Source organism: Myzus persicae, unplaced genomic scaffold (assembly GCF_001856785.1).
Source record: "Myzus persicae strain clone G006 unplaced genomic scaffold, MPER_G0061.0, whole genome shotgun sequence".
NCBI classification, from domain to species: domain Eukaryota; kingdom Metazoa; phylum Arthropoda; class Insecta; order Hemiptera; family Aphididae; genus Myzus; species Myzus persicae.
The window spans coordinates 42,535-62,287 of record NW_019101288.1 but is presented as its reverse complement, the minus strand read 5'-3'; the positions used below and the strand labels follow the sequence as shown (position 1 = coordinate 62,287).

The 19,753-nt window shown below is 31.0% G+C and overlaps 1 protein-coding gene across 1 annotated transcript; it reads left to right on the top strand.

The window, feature by feature from the left end:
• The first annotated feature begins 9,479 nt into the window (after positions 1–9,479).
• LOC111028554 (glycine, alanine and asparagine-rich protein-like) lies at positions 9,480–19,451 on the top strand. The gene is made up of 5 exons (XM_022307246.1): positions 9,480–10,490; positions 13,979–14,111; positions 16,322–16,471; positions 18,025–18,282; positions 18,773–19,451. The coding sequence occupies exons 1-5, from the start codon at positions 9,678–9,680 to the stop codon at positions 18,886–18,888; spliced, it is 1,470 nt and encodes a 489-aa protein (XP_022162938.1). The 5' UTR covers positions 9,480–9,677; the 3' UTR covers positions 18,889–19,451.
• Positions 19,452–19,753: the final 302 nt, after the last annotated feature.

Genomic DNA, 19,753 nt, shown 5'->3' with positions numbered 1-19,753 from the left:
TTTTTTTGTACCCTTTGTGTGGCAACGTTTTTCCAATTATTTTTTTCACAGAATTCTTCCAAATACCTTCTTAAGTGTCACCACAAATTGTTATAGTCATTTTGATTTTCAAAATGTTGATTATAAAGGGTTGAAATTGGTAAAAATAATTTGTTACGTGTAATTAGTGTATCTATATCCATATAATAATAACAATAGCTGTCGGGAAAGCAATAGCATAGGTAACGGGAAATATGGTACAGCACGGTGGCCCGAGGATTTTCACCTACCTGGACTCTGACCTTTTTTTGCGTGTGTATTTTATCGACGAGTAGATATGATTATATGAATATTATTCCTAAGCGTTTCGACACGACACTACGACAGTTAATTTGTCTACTGACGGACGTACGTAGCAACAGCTGCAATCGCTATATTTATGACGTAGGAGTACTTGCCGAAATTATGAACTTCCGACTAACGTAACATTTTTTTTAAGTTAAGAGTTGTATGATGGAAAACACCGAATAGCTCAATTATACAAATTGCTTTATCGAAAAATAATAATACTTCGATATGCAATAAAAGTGTTACAACTTATAGTAATAACGTTAATATATATATACGACTACGTATAGAATCATTAGTAAATATTCATAAATTAAATTAAATTATACAAATTATAATTATAGAATCATTTTTTGATAACAATGTGTATAGAATCGTTAGAATCAGTTGTAATAATATTATTATTATTATTATTTTTGTTTTATTTATAATTCAGCTTCTACTACTATTTAGCACTTGATAGCATTAAGTAAAATACATTTTTTTCTTCTCTAAAACACAACAATGTGTGTTTATTTAAGAATTTCATTTCGAGAAAACAAAACCTACACGCGGTCGAAGTCGGGTAATTCAGCTACTATATTATATACCTACCTATTCTGAAAAACCGTCGTCTGTCGCACTGAAGTGTTGACGTGATTCAGTTACGAAAAACAGTTACGGTATACCACGGGTCTATTAATACATTTATTTTGGTCACTACTCACTAATGCAATTATCATTAATTCCGTTATCTGTGACACATTATAGTATGGGTAATGACTAATGATTATAATAAGTATGTTCGAACAACTCATTATTACGACTTTTCAACTTTTTAATCTCCGAAGCCGAACATTATTAGACAGTATAAAAAAAAATTACCATTTTATTTTATCAAATAAACAAAGTGCCATGTAATTACTGTGACACAAAATAGAAATGTAATTTTTTTTTTGATAATTTTGCACAGACAATCTAGGTATTACAAGTATTTATTCTTACTTTAAACTACTAGATAGTGTGTATTAAGAATATGTAACACAACTGTTATTCTGGTTAGTGATTAGCCTGACGCACTGACTGATCTGGATTGATATTTACTATCTAAAAAATATGAATTCTTTATTGTATTGTTATATGTTTATTTTCATATTTTAATTGCACTGAAAAACAATTACATTTAGTGCTATAAAAATACTAGTAAAAAAAGGTATCTATGCACTACAACAAACAAAAATACATTTCCTGTATTCCAAAGCTCTACTTCGGTTTAACATCACTAACATTTAGTGCTAATTCACTCAATCATATATTTTTCTAAACGATTAATAACTAAATAAATAATGTATTAATTTAAATAATTAAATAACTACATTTTTAGTAGGACTAATAAATACAATTAATTATGTTTTAAATGTATTTAGTCATACTCATTATTATTGATGTATAGAGATGTAATTAATCTAGGGTTAGGAGGTGTGGGTGGGGTGAAGCACCCCACAACTTGTATTGGCATTAAACGTATTTTGTACCTAGTGAGCTACTTCTCTGCCGGCGTCCCTGTCTAAAGGTAATTGTCTAATATATTGAAATGTATATATTTAAATTATAATTACCTTAACATTTTTTATTTGTTGAGAAATACGAATATAAAGTAATTTTTTGGATTCATACTCTGTTATGTTATAACAACTTAAAAATATTATTTTTTGACACTTGTAACAATGAAAATTAACTTTCATGAACTTAAATGTGTGAATGGATAACTGTTGGCTATAGGTACCTATAGACATTTACATTTACGATTGTAAAATTAGTAATAATATAGTTACAGTATTAACTATTTAGTATATATTATAGGTACTGACATTTCAATAAATTCGTCATAACACAATAATTTTCAACAATAATAATATTGTTTCTTAGATTAATATAAAGGAATCTATACCCATAGAACGAGAACGTAGTGTTACATTACATATACCTATAAAATGGGCGGTGTGTAGGTATAGTGTCATCTTAAACAGTTGTAGGTAAGCCAACTGGCAAGTACTGACTTACCAATACAGAGGATTTTTTTCTATAATATTATTGACATTCTCGTCTAATGATAGGTACATTTCCGTGAGATGCAAATACAGTAAAAAAAATATTATATGGGGTCCATCCCCGATATTACCGCCGTAAATACGCCTCACCACTGGGTCTAACTAGCTAATATATAATTTTTAATGTGTTCCTATACAAATGTATTTTATTGTTTACATAATATGTTGAATGTATATTTTATAGGATGACCAGTAAGAAAAAAAATAAGTCCAAGCACAAAAAAAAAAAAGGGAATTTAGATAATGCGGACGATAGTCTACGAATACTTTTACAAGACGAAGCATTAGTATACTGTAAAATGGAAAACTATGAAAAAGCCATTCGTCAATACACAGCGGTAAATATTATAGTTGTTGTTATTTAAAAATAGATTTGATTATAGAGATAGACCATCTAACCTTAGCATAACTTAACTCACAATAAAAATAATAGCTTGGACATTTTTTTTTACTATTTATTAAAAATATTATGAAATATTAGGTTTATACCCTCATACTTTTTTATTTGCATTGCTTTTATCTGTATACAGGTCAGAATTAAATGATTAATTTGAAAGAAAAAATATTTTATTATTAAATAGTTTTGGGATAAAATTTAAAAAAAAATGTCATTATAATCATTAAACACAGATTAATCATTGCACAGTTATTTTCTCTGACTACACGCTACGTGTATTTCAGTTGTAAATGACCCATCGGCTATCAGTATCACCTGAATATTTGTATTTTAATTTAAATAGGCATTTATTATTTATTTTATACAATTATTTATAAGCGGCAATGTGGTATTTATAATACTTTATTACTTAGTGATCAAGTACTTTTTAAAAGGTTTTTACAACACCGTGCAACTCAAAACATGGGCTGCAGCCTGCAGTAAACTTTAAACAAATTAAATGTTAAAATACACGTCGCATATGACAACAACACGTAACTCTGAATTTCAAAATATTTTGAATTTAAACTGTTATGCATTTGTAAGTAATTATTTATGAAATTACAATTTTGAGGTATAAAATAAAATATTTCCATTTAAAATGTTTAACTAGAATGAACAGAGATTTATAGTTTTCTACAGCAAGACACTACTCACGTTTTTTTATGGTTTCTATTCATCTATTATCAGTTCTTAGTATTTTCCTGGGTTGGGGGGTCCTTTGATATTATATTAATATATTAATACATAACAATTTTCAACCCATTATTAATTTATCATTTCAAATTGAGTTTTTATGAAAACGAAAAAAAACATAACAAAGCATTTAAAAAATGTTTGAGTCCACTTTTTGTTTATTTGTAATACTCAAATGTTAAAGACTATATGTTGAAATTTGAAAATAATTAATATTTAATTTAAATTCAAGATACAAAATCATTTACTCAGATTACATTTTATATTAACTACATATTGTTATGGTGTAAAATAATTTAGGTGATGAGCAATTTGTAAATTAGAAAGCAAAATTAATTTGAATTAATTTTTCTAATTAACCTGAATTTTAAATATTTTTCAAGTTTGATTCAAATTGACACAACAAGATTACAATATTTTGTTACAGTTAGTCAAAACTCGAGTGTTCCGAGTGAATAATATTATATCACAACATCAGCTCTGGACCCGTGAGAGGGGTCCGACCCCCCCCCNTATTCATTAAATATTAATCCTCAAATACATGTTAAAATAGTTTAATGTATATATAGATGCAATTATAGGTGTAATAAGTGCAATATTTTCTGAATAAATAAAATAATTTTTAATATTTTTTATAGTAAATAATAATAATTAAAATTCCAATTAATGTGTACGTTTTTGTACTTTACTATTTAACTGTGTAATACAAACATAATCGCAGCAATAATTTGTTATTCAAGTGTAGTCCGAAGTCGTACGGTAATATTTTATAATTATTTATAAACCTATAAATTAATACTACAGTTCATTAAACCTTTTATCATGCATTGTTCTTGCCCATTTATGTAAGCATAGATTTGCCAGTGAATACTTCACGTGGCCAGTTCAAACACACTCATATCTGATACCTACTCGTATACACACAGAGTGTAACAGAAACAACAGACTATTGTAATACCTAATAAATATTCAAAAAATTATTTTCTATCATTTATAAACACTTTTTATTTCTTGAAACTGAAAAATCCAATTTTTTTTGGAAAATGTTTAAATAGCTTATTTGTAAATCTGATTATAAGGACAATTCTGACGATAAAAAATTAATCTAGGTAAGTCATGTTGTTTTTTTAGTATTTTTTAAGATATCAATATTTTTTGGAGTAGATAAATAAATTTAAAACGTAATTATTTTTATTTTCAAAATATTATTTTTGGGTAATTCCTGACATGAGTACCTATCATACTTAAATTATTTAGTATCCACATAATTTTCTCAATTTTTGGCATACATTTGTTTGTACATTTTCTATTGATTTATCAACATTTTGTTTCTGCTTTCTATTACACCATTTATATTATACACCTATGTGGCTATGTCGAATATTGATGTGTTCTATTTGACATCTTGTCTTGTGTCGTCGCCACGACTCACTCAGTCATTATTCGTCAATGGTGTATATGAAAAAATTTACTTAGCCAGCGATTTCGATCCAGGGGCCCATCAGTGGTCCGATGTAAATGTTTTTCACAGAGCGATAAGATATAAATGTAATATCAATGCGAAGGTTTACACAATATTATAAGTTTTTTAGTTTTTAACAAAGTGATTAAACAAATATAATATGCACTATACATCTTAACATAAATAGGTACTTGGTACATATAGCCATATAGCTTATAGCTACTAACCTTAGTGCTCGAATTGGAACAAAAATTGAGGACGGACTCTGATTTTAATTCAGAAAATACCGTTCCATGGAAGATAGATTTTACAGTAACTCGTGGGGGACTTTGTCCTCCACACCCCTTCCACAGTTACACGTATAGTAAATTAAATAATTAATACAACAACATTAAAATGTGAAGACACTTATTTTATTGTTTAGTCACTGAAGTATCTAGTAGTATGTGAAAAAGTGACGCGCTTTGCTCGTGAATCCATGCGAAATTGGTTCCGAAAATACGTCGAATAATAAATTTATGAAAACAAATTAATATCATTATACTGTGTTTTTGGTACATTTATGGTATATTATTATAGGGCAGTCATTGATAGTCTTCTATGATAACCCATTTTTCAAGTAAATAGTATTAATTAACATTTACTATAGTAAAATTATGAAAATAAAATATGTTTATCAAGTCAATAACTATATGTGTATCTATAATATTATTGGTACTGTATCGACTATTGTTGAAGGTAACCGTTTCCTGGATAAAAAAAACTCTTTTTTACTCTGTTAGAAAAAATGTAAATAAAATATAAATGCAACATTGAAAATTAGACATTCCCAGGGGGCGCGTTTCTAGCGTTCCTTGCTTAGTTAAATGAAGGGAAACGCTGAAATCTATGAAAATATGAAAGCAGGTTCCACCCCCCCCCCCCAAAAAAAAAATTCGAGCACTGGTACTAACATACTAACTACCTATTAATTTATTAATATAGCGGTTCTTAAACTTTGGTCCTCGGCTCCCAGAGGGTTCGTGGTACTGAAGGATCCACGGAGACTCTATCTAAAAATAAAATATAACATATTAACATGAATGAAAATTATACATATACACGTATTTATTAATATGAATGTTTGTACGTATCTACGTATGTGATTTGTAATATATGGAAAAAGTATTAAAATATAGATTATGAAAACATGAGATATTTTGGAACAAAAATGTGTTCGAAAGAAAATTGGTAGAGGGTCCGCGATTTCTAAAAGCCTCCCACTGGAAGTCCATGTTCAATAAAAGTTAAACAATTTTACCGTTTTTACAATATTTTTCAAAAAATACGAATATCCGAATCGTAAATATTTAAAAAATAAATATCATCAATAGTTTGAGATCTGAATTCGATATATTATTTTTCTAATCTTAAAGTACGTGTACCGATTCCTAAATACCATTTAAGTTATCGTAACAACATTAACTAGGGAATATCAATTTATTTCAATATTAATTGAAAAATATAAAACAAAATTACCAATTTAGATTTTGAGTGGAGTGATGATAATTATAACGTATATTTTTTATGTATATATACACGATTTATAGAGAAATAATTCTTTAAATTGTACATTCGGGTATTAGGCGGTAAAAATAAAAAAATCCCAGGAATCCGTATGTTTTCTTAATAATTAGGAAAAACAAAAAATAATTAAAGAAGACATTTTTGTGTTAAATAAATGTTCAAAAAATGTTTATATTAGCATATAGGTTTATCATTTGAAAAAAAAATTTGGCTCTTAACCTGACATATGAAATGTTGATTTTAAGATTCTGAGTAGAACATTCGTAAAACGAGCGTATTGACTTCTTAATGATTTTTAATGTTTGTAAACATTTTTTAAAGTAGAATAAATTAATAAAGTTTTAACTTCAGTATCTTTTCTGGTGGTAATGTGAGTCTAGTTGGTACATTTAATGGTCAAATTTTAAAATTTGCAGTAGATCGATTTTTTTAATTTTTTAAAAATATTGTCAATAAATAATTTTTTTCTCTGTCAAAAAATTTAAGTATTTAATACATGGCACCTTATAAGTTGTAAGAGGAAATTCAAAAATGTTGAGATTAAATCTGTAATATTTTTTAAAGATCGTCTGAAGTTAAAATGTTGACATGATCTGTTTGAAATTAAGAACATTTACATATTATAATAATTTTATGATTTCGAAATTCATTAAAAAAAATATTTGATTATTTCCAAGGTAAGAAAATGTAATACAAACTTCTCATAACCTTACCTACGTTGAAAAAAAAAGTTTTCTGAAAAGTCAAGGGAATTTTTTATGAGCATTTGAAGTTGAAATTTATTTTTATACGATATTTACCTGTAAATTAACGAATTCTCATCGGACAATTTTCTTATTTTGTTGTTATTATTAAAAAACGAATAATCATAGATAAGTACATGAAAGGTTGGCCAAATATTTATTTTATAATTACATGTTATATTCATGATTGAAATTTTCAAAAAATGTTGACTACTTTGGATCTATTTATTCTATTTCGTATTTATAGATTTTTTCAACTATCAATTAGTTTTGTCCTTTAAATTTCAATGAAATTGTTTTCGTTTGGTTAAATAGCTTGAAAATTAAACATAAAATGTCTCTAAAGTTGTATTACAAATATGTTTAGTGGGTAATGGGCATGTACTTGAACTTTTAAATTATATTATTATTATGTTTTTACACACAATGACATTTATAAGCCAAAATTAATTCAACATACAGTATTACTAATGTTTAATATTCGAATAAATTACCTTAATAGTAATAATTATGAATAGATTGATAGAGTAATCCAGACACGGGTAAGTTAAATTAATAAACAATTTAATATTGTAAATATTAATAATAATATAATGTACGTATTAACGTACAGTAGCCATGGGCCACGTATCTCGACTGTCTTAATAAATATATTCATAATAATACTATAGCTATAATATGAACTGGAACACCTTAGATTTTACTGTGATGCAACGTGATGGTCAAAAAACTTTTAGGCTGTGGCTATACACGGCGTTTTCCGTCAAATTCCAAATGTATTAATTTATATCGGAGTAGCTATACACGACGGATGTAATACGCCACGTTTTCATCCGGGGCGGAAAACGCCGGTCGGCTTGCGTTTTGGCGGACCAACGCCGAAGTAATAAAAACGGTCGACGGATACGTTCTGTATAGCTCGTCCGTCGGAAAACTTCGCGGATTCCGCCGTGTATAGCCCCAGTCTAATAATTTATACAAGGTTCCTCGTACGTTTTTAAAAGTGGAATTAAGAAAACAATTAAACGTAAATAAATAATAAATCTATAGTAATTACATATTTATGAACATTTGAAGTCAGAATAAGTTGCTACGACATACTCGCTAGTCGCTTGGTGCACTTGAAAAGTTGAAACCTGCTATACATTAGAGCGGATAGCGGGTATTTTTGTATTCGTTTTAATACATTTAAAAATGTATACATTAAAAATAACATTTTTTAACTTTTACAAAAATATTTTTTCTTTTAGCTGAAAATGTCTATTTTTTTAAAGTTCATTTTTTTTCGCGTAAGCTTTGAGAGTCAAACTTGTTTATTACACTGGTCGTGGGTGCCAATAAAACCGCGGTCCGTGGTATCGTAAGCTTAAGCGGACTTTTAACAACAGACGATGCTTAAACAGATTTCGACCAAATGAAAACTGCATTTTCATCACCTAATTAATAAATAGTTACATAATATTTGTACCCTATTATTTTTATTTTATCATTCAATATATTATATCAACACGAGCTGGACCACCCTTTCCCACCCCTAATCCCACGCCCTATAGGGCCTAGGTCATATATCATGTATGTATATACGAGAAGTGTTTTATGAATTATGATGCGTGACTATACTTGCGGTGGCAATTCAAGCAAGGTCGTCGTCATCGAGACTATTGTAGGTACCTATATTATAATTCAACACTTTTAAACGCCATGTCATGACAATATTACATTATATCTACTTTAATAATATAATACCTAATCGTTTGGATACGGAAAAATGTATTCGATTTTTACCGATTCCGTTGCAATTTAACACCGTCGCACGCTACCCGTTACCACATTTACACACACACCACACCACACACACACACACCACACACACACCACACACCACACACACACACACACACACACACACACACACACACACACACACACACACACACACACATACACACACACTCAAGTAGTACACACACGTACCCCCGTATACAGGCACACACATACGCACGTACACTCACACACGTGTGCACAGTGACGAACCGTACTAAGCATTGTAAGCATTTGAGGTGCGGCTAGGCGTGGTTACTATGGCGACGACAGGGAGGTGTTGAATCGACATTTTTTTCCTCGCCTTTTCCAATCACACCGCCAGTACACACGCCTGATATAATATACTTACGCGTGTACCGTTATCGGCCTCGGGCTACGATCATCCGACTCGCGCGCGTATCGGCGCCGTTCAATCGGTCGCACGGCCATATACATTGTATAATATATACAACGACACACACGTCTCCGGTCACTAGCCAGCCGAAATACTCGAGTGACGTCGTTCGCGTGTGGATAGCAGTCGCGTCGCCACCATGGCCGGGCTAGGCGACACGTCGGGCGACATACAGCCGATGACCGATCACGCCAAGGACATACTGCAGATGACCCGCGACTCGGAGATGATGCAGAGCTACGTTCGGGTGGGCAAGTCGGACGAGTCGGACGACTGCGGCGGTGGTGGAGGCGGTGGCAGCGAGGGGAACGGTGTGTGCGTCGGCGTGGTCGGAGGTGGCGTCGGCCGAGGCGAATCGGACTCGGACGATGTGGCCGGAGTGACGGGTTACGTGGTCGGCGTCAGTGCGGGCGGGGGCAACGGCCACGGTGGGTCGGGCGCCGGGCGGCCCGGCCGAAAGGGCTGCAGGGTGGTCGCTGGTCGACGTCATGGGAGGCGTAGGGGTGGTGGTGTTGGTGGGGCTGCTACTGGAGGTGGTGGTGGTGGTGGAGGTGGAGGTTCCTTTGGAGGCGGTGGCGGCGGTGCAACCACGACGTTCGACGAGCTGACCGAAGAGTTCAAGACACGCAAATCTGGCACAGGCGGCGGAGGAGGCGTCGGTGGCGGTGGTGGTGGAGGTGGTAGTGGAGGCGGTGGTTTCGGTGGAGGCTGGGCCAAGCGGCACAAGCGCGACTCTCGGTCCAGGCTACTCGAAGAGGTGTACACGGACAAGGACCGAGCGGCCGCTGTTAACCTAGGCACGCGTGACATCAAAGCATCGTTGCGTATGAAACGGCGACAGGACCGGAACCGGACGCTGCACATACCGTCCACGGCCGAGTCACCCACCCTGTTGGCGTTGGCCCGGCACTGCGTCAACGACGTGAGAGTGTCGCTCGAGTTCATCGACAAGGTTAGGTCGGTGACGAGGGTCGGGTCGGGTTTGAGAGATTTTTGGCTGGAAAGCCTGGATAATATCATAATCAGGCATTGAACTGTAAAAAATATGGAATGCGCATTGTATGTAAAGCCAGCCTCTCACGAGGCTCGTGACTGTACCAAGCAACTGGTCCGCGACGAGCCTCGAGGCTTGTGCCAAAATACCGCCTACGTTTATTTACGTTTGTTTTTCGTTCATTCAAAAGTGATTGAAAGCCACCATTTTGATTCCATTATCAATATTTTTATTGAAAACATATAAACAAAAATAACAATAATGAAAATGGAATAAAATTTGACGCTGTCCCCGATAGCGATACAAGTTTGTTGGTCCTTAACGCGTTCCATATTTACTGCAGTTCGTCGTTCGGTGTTTATCATATCAGTATAGCCTTTTTGCTTGTTTTGTAGGCATTTTACTAGTAAGTATATTATAATATACCTGCTTAGTGCTTATACCAGTTTATATTTTGTCGTAATACATTATAGTAAATAACCGTATTCATACCTATACCTAGACACCTAGGTACTTTAATTATCAGAAAAAAACCTATGCCATGTTAATATTTACCCAACACTGGTAAGTGTTAATTCACACCTAATAGTTATAACTTATAACTAAGTTAATTAATAGCTATTACTTATAACTAAGTTAATTAATAGTTATAACTTATAACTAAGTTAATTAATAGTTATAAATATAATATTTTTATTATTGTAAAATATATTTATAACTATTAATTTACACTGGGTGAATTAGTTATATTTTTCTATTTTCAACAATGGTTACCCATAACTGTTATGTATTTATTTTACTATTTAGCATTAGTACTACAGTAGGTTAAATTCATTTTTGTCAAAAAATTTACATTTGAAAAGTCATTGTGTATATATAATATAAATATATAATAATATACTCTAAAAGTTTCAAGCACCCACGAATAATATTTTTAAATTACAACAAAATAACTTAAATCATTATTCATGGTTATTTAATTTGGTTATTTCGTCATAACAACATTTGAACATAGAACATTTATATAAAAAACACATTTTTTAGATTTTTCGGTTACATAATTAACTACTCGTGTGCAACTTTGTTTTAAATTGTTGATCCTTAGCTATACACGTTGAACATTTTATGAATATTTAAGTTCAAAATAAACTCAATTTGATCAATTTTGTTAAAAAAGTTGAACTTTAAACATTTATAAAACAAAATCGTGAATATTTATTTTTATTTTTTAATAATTTTGAACTGATATTTTAAGCGCCTCAATAAATTTAGAGATTTTTTAGTAGCATAGCAATACGTTTTTGGATATTGATATATATTGGTTTTAAACAAAATTGTGTTGAACTTGAACTTGAATAATGACCGATGTCGAATGACTCATCTACATATACAGATTTAATCAATGGTTTAATGTATTAATTTTATCATATAGGTACTATTGTAGTCATGACAGTCATCACACTTGAGACATATGCGCTATGCAACAAGTTGTATAATATGCTGAAATGTCATACGACAATTCATATAATATGAACTTTGCTGTATGGAACGGCGAATATATTATTATATAATACACGCAACACGCGTGTACTGTTCACTAGGCTTCACGAAATTCAACATCGAACAAGTCTCAAGTCTTAACAAACGCCTTGCAAGTTCGTGTTGAGGTTGTCAGTAAACGTTGAGTTATTCAAGTTATTCACTTAGTGACGGAAATGTTCACACGTACCATCACTAATGTTTGCACTGATCGTTTTAAGTAACAGCAAAGTGTCAGCAAACAGATTAATTATAATTTATTAATCACATTCGACCTTCCTACTTTTTAAACTTAATTCTTAGTCTTACGTTTATCGAATTTCCTATCTTCGATTTGGAACTGCTCGTTTGGCACAAGAGCGATTATTTAAACTAATAGTAATAGAATTCAAAGCGTGAGAGGGTGTAACATATTATTTACAATGTCGATGGTATTAAAATAAAGGAAAAGCTTAATGGCTTCTGAATTGTAGAAAACTTTCTAGTTTCGGACAAGCAATTTTTGATTTACAAAGAAATCTTCTACGAGTAGGTACCTATTAATTATGATTATTTTAAAAGCACTTTAAAGGGTAGCCAACAAGCCGAGCCATCCATATAGGTACTAATGTACTATACATATTGATGCCTAACTAGTAACTACTTACCAGTGCGGCAGTGCCTAACCTTTGCTATTCATAGGTAATGAATAATATTGTATAGATTAACATTATGTTTTTGGCTTAAAAGTTCTGTATGTAACAAGAATTCGTATTCCCACACATAATAAATAGAAACATAATAAATAATACATAACACATAATAAATAGAAACCGTTCACTCTCAATACATGCGTATCGAGACAATCACTCATTCACTCTACGTCAAAGTAAATAATATTAAACCAAGTTCTTCAAGGTATATGCATTACATTAGTAAGTACATACCTAATAGCTACTGTAGCAAAGTATTGCAGTAAACGTCACTACAGTAAAGTAAAAAATGGTACATGCGTCTTATTAAATGTTGTAAATTAAATGTGTAACTCTGTTTTGTACAATATTGCCATGTCTTATCATAGATGTTCCAACAATTCGTATTTTTTTTTAAATCGATTAAGCATAATATTAAATATTGATTTTGATTAGGTAACTACACCAAACTACCTAAGAAAAATAATAAATGACAATACAAATTTGTAAATAACTTAATTTATTGATGTAATCAATTCTTGTGTAAATATAAGTACCTAATTATTTCAGATACGATAATAACATTAGAACATAAGGTACCTAATAAAATAGTTCAATTATTCACTAATAAATGATAACTTGTTTTTACAGTTATGCAGTATAGTCCGTATAGGTAGTGTCTTGCACGCTTGTGTGCTTACTGCTTTGGCACATCACAAAATAAACCTAAGTCAAAGTAGTCCATCATAATACCCATTTAAAACGTGTATTAGCCATCAGGTATTTAAAAATATTCATAAAATTTCATGTGAATTTCAGATAATCATATAAAAACAAAAGTTCAATATTATTTTATAGTATTGGCACCTAGTATTATGTAATTATTTGATTTGTATATTTAACAATAATTCAGTCATTTAAACGAATACTATGTCCATATTAATCGCAATAAAATTGTGCACATAATATTAAAAATTACTTCAAAATCGTTTCACTTGACATTTCTTAAAAGTTCCGTAGTATAAAACGTACAGTTTAATAAACGTACCAATATGTATTTAATGGTTCACCACAATCCATGGTTATTTGTTGAGAACTTATTGTTTAACATAAGAATTTATTGTCTATACATACAGAATATGGGCGGGATTTCGGTTGATTTCGTGTACCTTTTTATTTTTTATGTTCAACTGCAGCACGCGATTATTTTTGATTGATTAATTTTTTTGTTTAAAGGCATTGGAATTAAGCCCGAATGACAAAACGGCTTTGGTATCTAGAAGCAAGTGTTATTTACTTCTCGGCCAACCACGTTTGGCATTAAAAGACGCTGAAGTGGCTTTGAACGAGGATAGTACATATCTGAAAGGTATCGTAAGAAAATTATTACTCATATAAGTATTAACTTACCTATACTTTTTTGTACAAGGTAAACCATTTTTTCCTTTGCCAACTTTTCACAGTTCGAAAATCAAATAGTATTTCAGTACTTGAGATTCGAAAAATAAAAAATCATAAAAACAATTAGGAATGTTAATTATAAATAATAAATTACATACTAATAGAACAATGTGTAATATGCATATTATATATTTTATTCCGTTAAAAAAACCTGTGATATTAATAAAATGGAAAACATGTTGGACAACAAATAATATTCTGTATGCCGTATCAAGCCCTTAAGACATTATGCAAAAACATGGCACTACAAAAAATGTATATTATGAAGTTACTTTACTCTGTGCTACTTTACACAAATACTTAGAAAAAGTACCTACCTTTTCGCAGAGGCGTGTTTAAAAGGGGTCATAGGGGGCACCCACTCACACCCAGCGGAAAAATCTTAAAATATTACAGCATTTAAATACCTAGATTTTAGATTCTTCATAACATTTATTCGTTTTATCATAATAAATAAACTTATCAGTGACTTAAAATGTTATAAATGTTAAAATGTTTTAGTATATAACATATTATGTATTATATGAAATATACGTACACATGGATAAATATTAATTTATTTTTAAAAACTATTTAGAAATAACAGAATCAAATTATTTTCTTATATTGATCAATTTAATTTTTCTCGATTTCAATATCATTAATTATTTTATTATACAGACATATACAATTACTCAGTAGTCAGTACTCTGTAGGTAATCAGTACTCATTATATAGTGGGCACTTTGTTGATGCTCTACAAATTACAATCATTACCACATTTGGAAATTTGTTTATGATTAACAAGTGTATTTTTTTTTTAAATCTTAAATGTCATCAAAAAGAGTGAAATTAGGTATCAACAGAATAAAAAAAATCTCAAAAGTCAAACATTTAAAATAGGAAGAAATTCCAAAGTATCGTCTTAAGCAATTATTTTACTAAAAAAAAAAAAGTGTAAACATAATTACACAATACCAATAGGTATATATTTTAAAGTTACTTGAAAATTTTTCGAATTTATAATTTGCTTTCTACACATAAAAATCGTATTTTTTATAGTTTCAGTTATTTTTGTTGTTTTCCATAACAACAAAATATAATACAAATTTTATTTTATTTGATTGATTCAATTATATTGTACGTAATCGAATTATATTATTTATAAATGTTAATCATCTACGTCCAGCACCAATATTTTATCAAAGAGCAATATGACAAAAGTATCTTTACTACATATTAAGTACATTTGTTCACAGCTAACTTTTTTTTATTAATGATCGGTATTGTAGTGGCTGGTGGGGGAGGATTGTGGCAAAATATGTGTGCCCCACTGGCACTACACCTTAACACGGCACTGGCTATACATATTAAATATTTTACAAACATCACAATTATAGCGTTGAAATAAATGAAATTATAAAATAAAATTACAACAATTTAAACATATTATTATTAATGCTAATTATACGGAATAATAATACGGGATTATATAAAGGATTCTCAAAATAATACATTTTTTTTTGTGGGAAACAGACACTGTAACAAAGCTATAATAGATTGTCGCTAAACTAAATCAACTTGTAACTACACGCCGCTCTGGGAAATTGTTTACTAGCGATTTTAATGGATTTATCACTAACAACGTACTAGTGTCGTCGAAATGTCGAAATGTCGAATAATAGAATATATAATTCTGGTAATTCTAATACAGCGCTATAAGTTATAACTTAATAGCTTCAATAATTATATTAATCAAGTATCGTAAATTATAATACACATTATACCTTGCCACCTTGGTCACTGGCGAGTTATCTACAGTATTAATTATCTTAGCATCCTCAACAAATACTCGTAGTAGTGTCTATTTTGGCATACAAATACCACGCGTGACATATAGAATAGTGATTCTGTACCAACAATTTTTTTTTGGGGTTTCTCAAAATAACTTAAAAATGAGTGATTAACATCACCCTACCATCACTCCCGGTTAGTGTTTGAGAATCTCTGCTATTGACGACACTGTCGAAACTAGTACACAGTACACTATATATATATATATATATATGTACGTATATATAGGTCTATACATTAGGCATGTATTATAATGATATAATATTTTATTTTTGTGTAATGCAGCCATATATCAGAAAGCGGAAGCACTGTACCATCTCGGCGATTTCGAACACAGTCTCGTGTTTTACCACAGAGGACTCCACGTTCGACCGGAACTCGAACAATTCAGGCTGGGCGTGCAAAAAGCCAGAGAGGCCATCGAGAATGCCATTGGTAAGTTCGAAGGCCGTTTACATCGCACCGCCTAAGCGTATAGCCTGACTTGCAGAGGCAGAGATCCTGCCACAGAGCTTGATTATGTGTATTCAAGTTCTATTGAGTGTTGCAACTTGCAACTATAGGTTTTGCAAAAATTGTTATGGGACACCCATACTTGTATAATAGGTATAATTATATGAAAGATTTTTTTACACTATTGTTTCTACATGGCCAAAAGGAACCAGCCTTTATAACTGAACTTGTTTTTGTTACCTTGTAATTACTAATTCGAATACAATAAAATATACAATACTTGTATTTACAGTTAAAAAACAGCAAATAATACAGGAACTAAAATGACCATCTCTTCGCAAAAATCAAGTATTTCATCGGCGCTTACGTTATCTTACATATAAAAAATTACCCTGAGTATTAAATAAAGTATATGCACCTATTTAGTAACCAGTCTATTTTCAATTTTCAAATGTTCTCCACTTAGGCACACTGCTAAAGTAAATCGAATAATTAGAAAATTATGTCTTTGTACATAAAAGGTATAACAATAATAGTATAATTGAATCACATAATAAAAATATTAACTTGATATGTGCCGTATATGAGGTTATTTGCATCAAAGTTTTATACATATTATAGAATATATAATATACATAGTTAAAATTTAAAAAATGTACAAATATCATGTTCTCGTGTACTGGAAATTTGTAAACAAAATTACTTACAAAAACGTTTTTTCTTACCTTTTGATCAGCAAAATCATAAATTATTTTATTTACATTCAATTTATAAATCTTTTTTGTCACTTGTTAGTTATTAATATTATATTTGACGAATATTTTAAAACATCTCTGTAACAATACTTCAAGGCTTAACTGCGCTATATCAATAATATACCCACCTAGTACAAGTCATAATTAATATTTAATAGGTACCTACTGTAATTTTAATTGAATATTGTTTTTCATATTACCTTTCTTTATGTTTTTTGAGCATCGAGCTACTAATAACTCATAAGCCCAAATGGCAAGGCTGGAAATTTCTTTTAAAAAATGGACTAGTCACTAGTGCACGTTCACGTTAATTTTGTTTAAAGGGAATTAAATAGTTTCACGTCCCTGGCTTAAAGAAAGGGACTAGTTCCTTTCCTCGTTCCTAAACAAAGGATCTTTCGTTCCTTAATAATTTTAAAATTGCGTTAATATACTTTGTAGCAATAATTGTTTAGTTAAGTAGTATTGTTTTGTTTTAAAATGTTTATTTTTTTTATTTCGTACAATTCTAAGTCGATAGACTGCCGTAACTGACTTTAATAAATATTGTCAATATGATCATATAATGTCCTATAAACGTATAATATAGCTTAATATTGGTTAAATTAAAAAAAAAATTATAAAAATTGTTTAAATTCCCTATATTTAAGAACATATAAACAAAAAAAGAACACGAAAAAGAAACTACGTTCCCGATAAGTTCCTTAATATTGAACGAAATCATTGGAAAAAGTTCTTTTCAAGCACTGCCTAAATGTATAGAAAAAAATCACTGTGTAGGAAAAATGAAGGTCACCGCCGCCGCCATACAACAGGTCGGCTGGGCAGACAAACGTCAAGCGACCGCAGGCGGAACAATCAATGTGGCCGGCGGTGGGGTCGGCGGGAGTAGAGGTTCGACACCCGCCGTGACGGGATCGTCAACTAGGCGAAAAGACGCAGCGGCGTCGACAGCCACCACCAAAAGCCAATCGAAAATGTTGCTCAGAGAATTGTGCGTAGACAAGGACTATCTGGAACACTTGACTATAGATCCAAGTAATATATCTAATTCTTACTATAGGGCTAAGATTTTTGTGTGAATATCCATCATATATGTATCTAGGTGGAAAATGTGTGAAAGCCTTTAGGTTATAATGACTATTTTTTGCGATTTTTTAGAGCATTAAGATAACAGCCTTGATATTATTTTAAATTTGACAATATGTCATCATATATATTGACTGACTAACTGACTACAGAACAAATCAATAATTGTGCTTTGCATTTATAGTTAACTGTCGTTGTTAACTAAATTTATTTAGAATTTAAAATAACTATCGTCTTCCGAATAGAATGCTGTCACCCCACATTCCCTAATCATTAAAAACACATTGAACTAGTGCACTTATGTCTAGTATAATTATTGTTCTACACATTCCATTTTTCAGACTACAATATTTTAATTTTAATTACTATATATCCGTGCCATATATTGGTCTAGCGTGTTAATAAGTGAAGTTGTCAAATTTTTTGTTTTTTTGTACAGATATCATGAGTGCTATTCAAGAAAACGACAACTATATACTGTCTGAAGCGAAAGATGGCATTAGTTTTCTAAACGGCCGAGAAGAATTCTGGAAACAACAAAAACTTATTAATTAGATTAATTATATACTTAAAATGAAATTTATTGAATTCAGGTATACATTGTACAGTTTAGATAGGACATTTTTGATGAAATTAGTAGGTACCCACATATAACTAGTCATAAATGTAATAGTAAATAAATTAATTTGATGTATTGAGTAGTTTCTTTTTAGTTTTTTTAGTTTTAGATTTAATCGGAGAGAAGAATATAGTCGTGGCTAGTGCCTATAATGAAATAGTATTAAGTATCCTTAAAATTACAACATACAATTTTTTTTAAATTTATTCAGTTGTTATTAATAATTACCATTAAAAGAAGGACTGAGCGGTTAGTCTTTATCGTGTCAGATATTACAAACTTATCTTAAACGTAAATAATCGTAGACAAATGTTTATCTTTACTTTTTTCTTAATCAATAATATAATACTTTTGCAAAGGTGTGGATGCGTCGTTGCGGGTGTGGCGATACATGTGTTCCGACCACACCTGCCTAAATACGTTCTTAGCTGACGCTTAGCGTCAGAAGGTATAAGGAAGCGAAAGGTTTTAAATATTATAAATTTTTCAAACCCATTTTATTGATTAATGCTATGCTATATTATTGATTCTTTGTCTGAAGAAAACCATGAAAAATCATCCTTTTTGTGTATGATAACCAGATAACCATAAAATATTTTTTAAAATAAAAATTGGTATACCCTACTCGATTTTAGGATTTTGCAATTCCGGATTAAGTCCTTGGTTTTTGCACAACACGTCCGACATGCGTCTTCCAACGGGTTCTTCACCGACTTAGAAATGAGAATAATGTTTGTTTGGTGATAAACTAGTAGATAACCTCGATTATGAATAACATATCTGTAAATAGCAACTTACAAT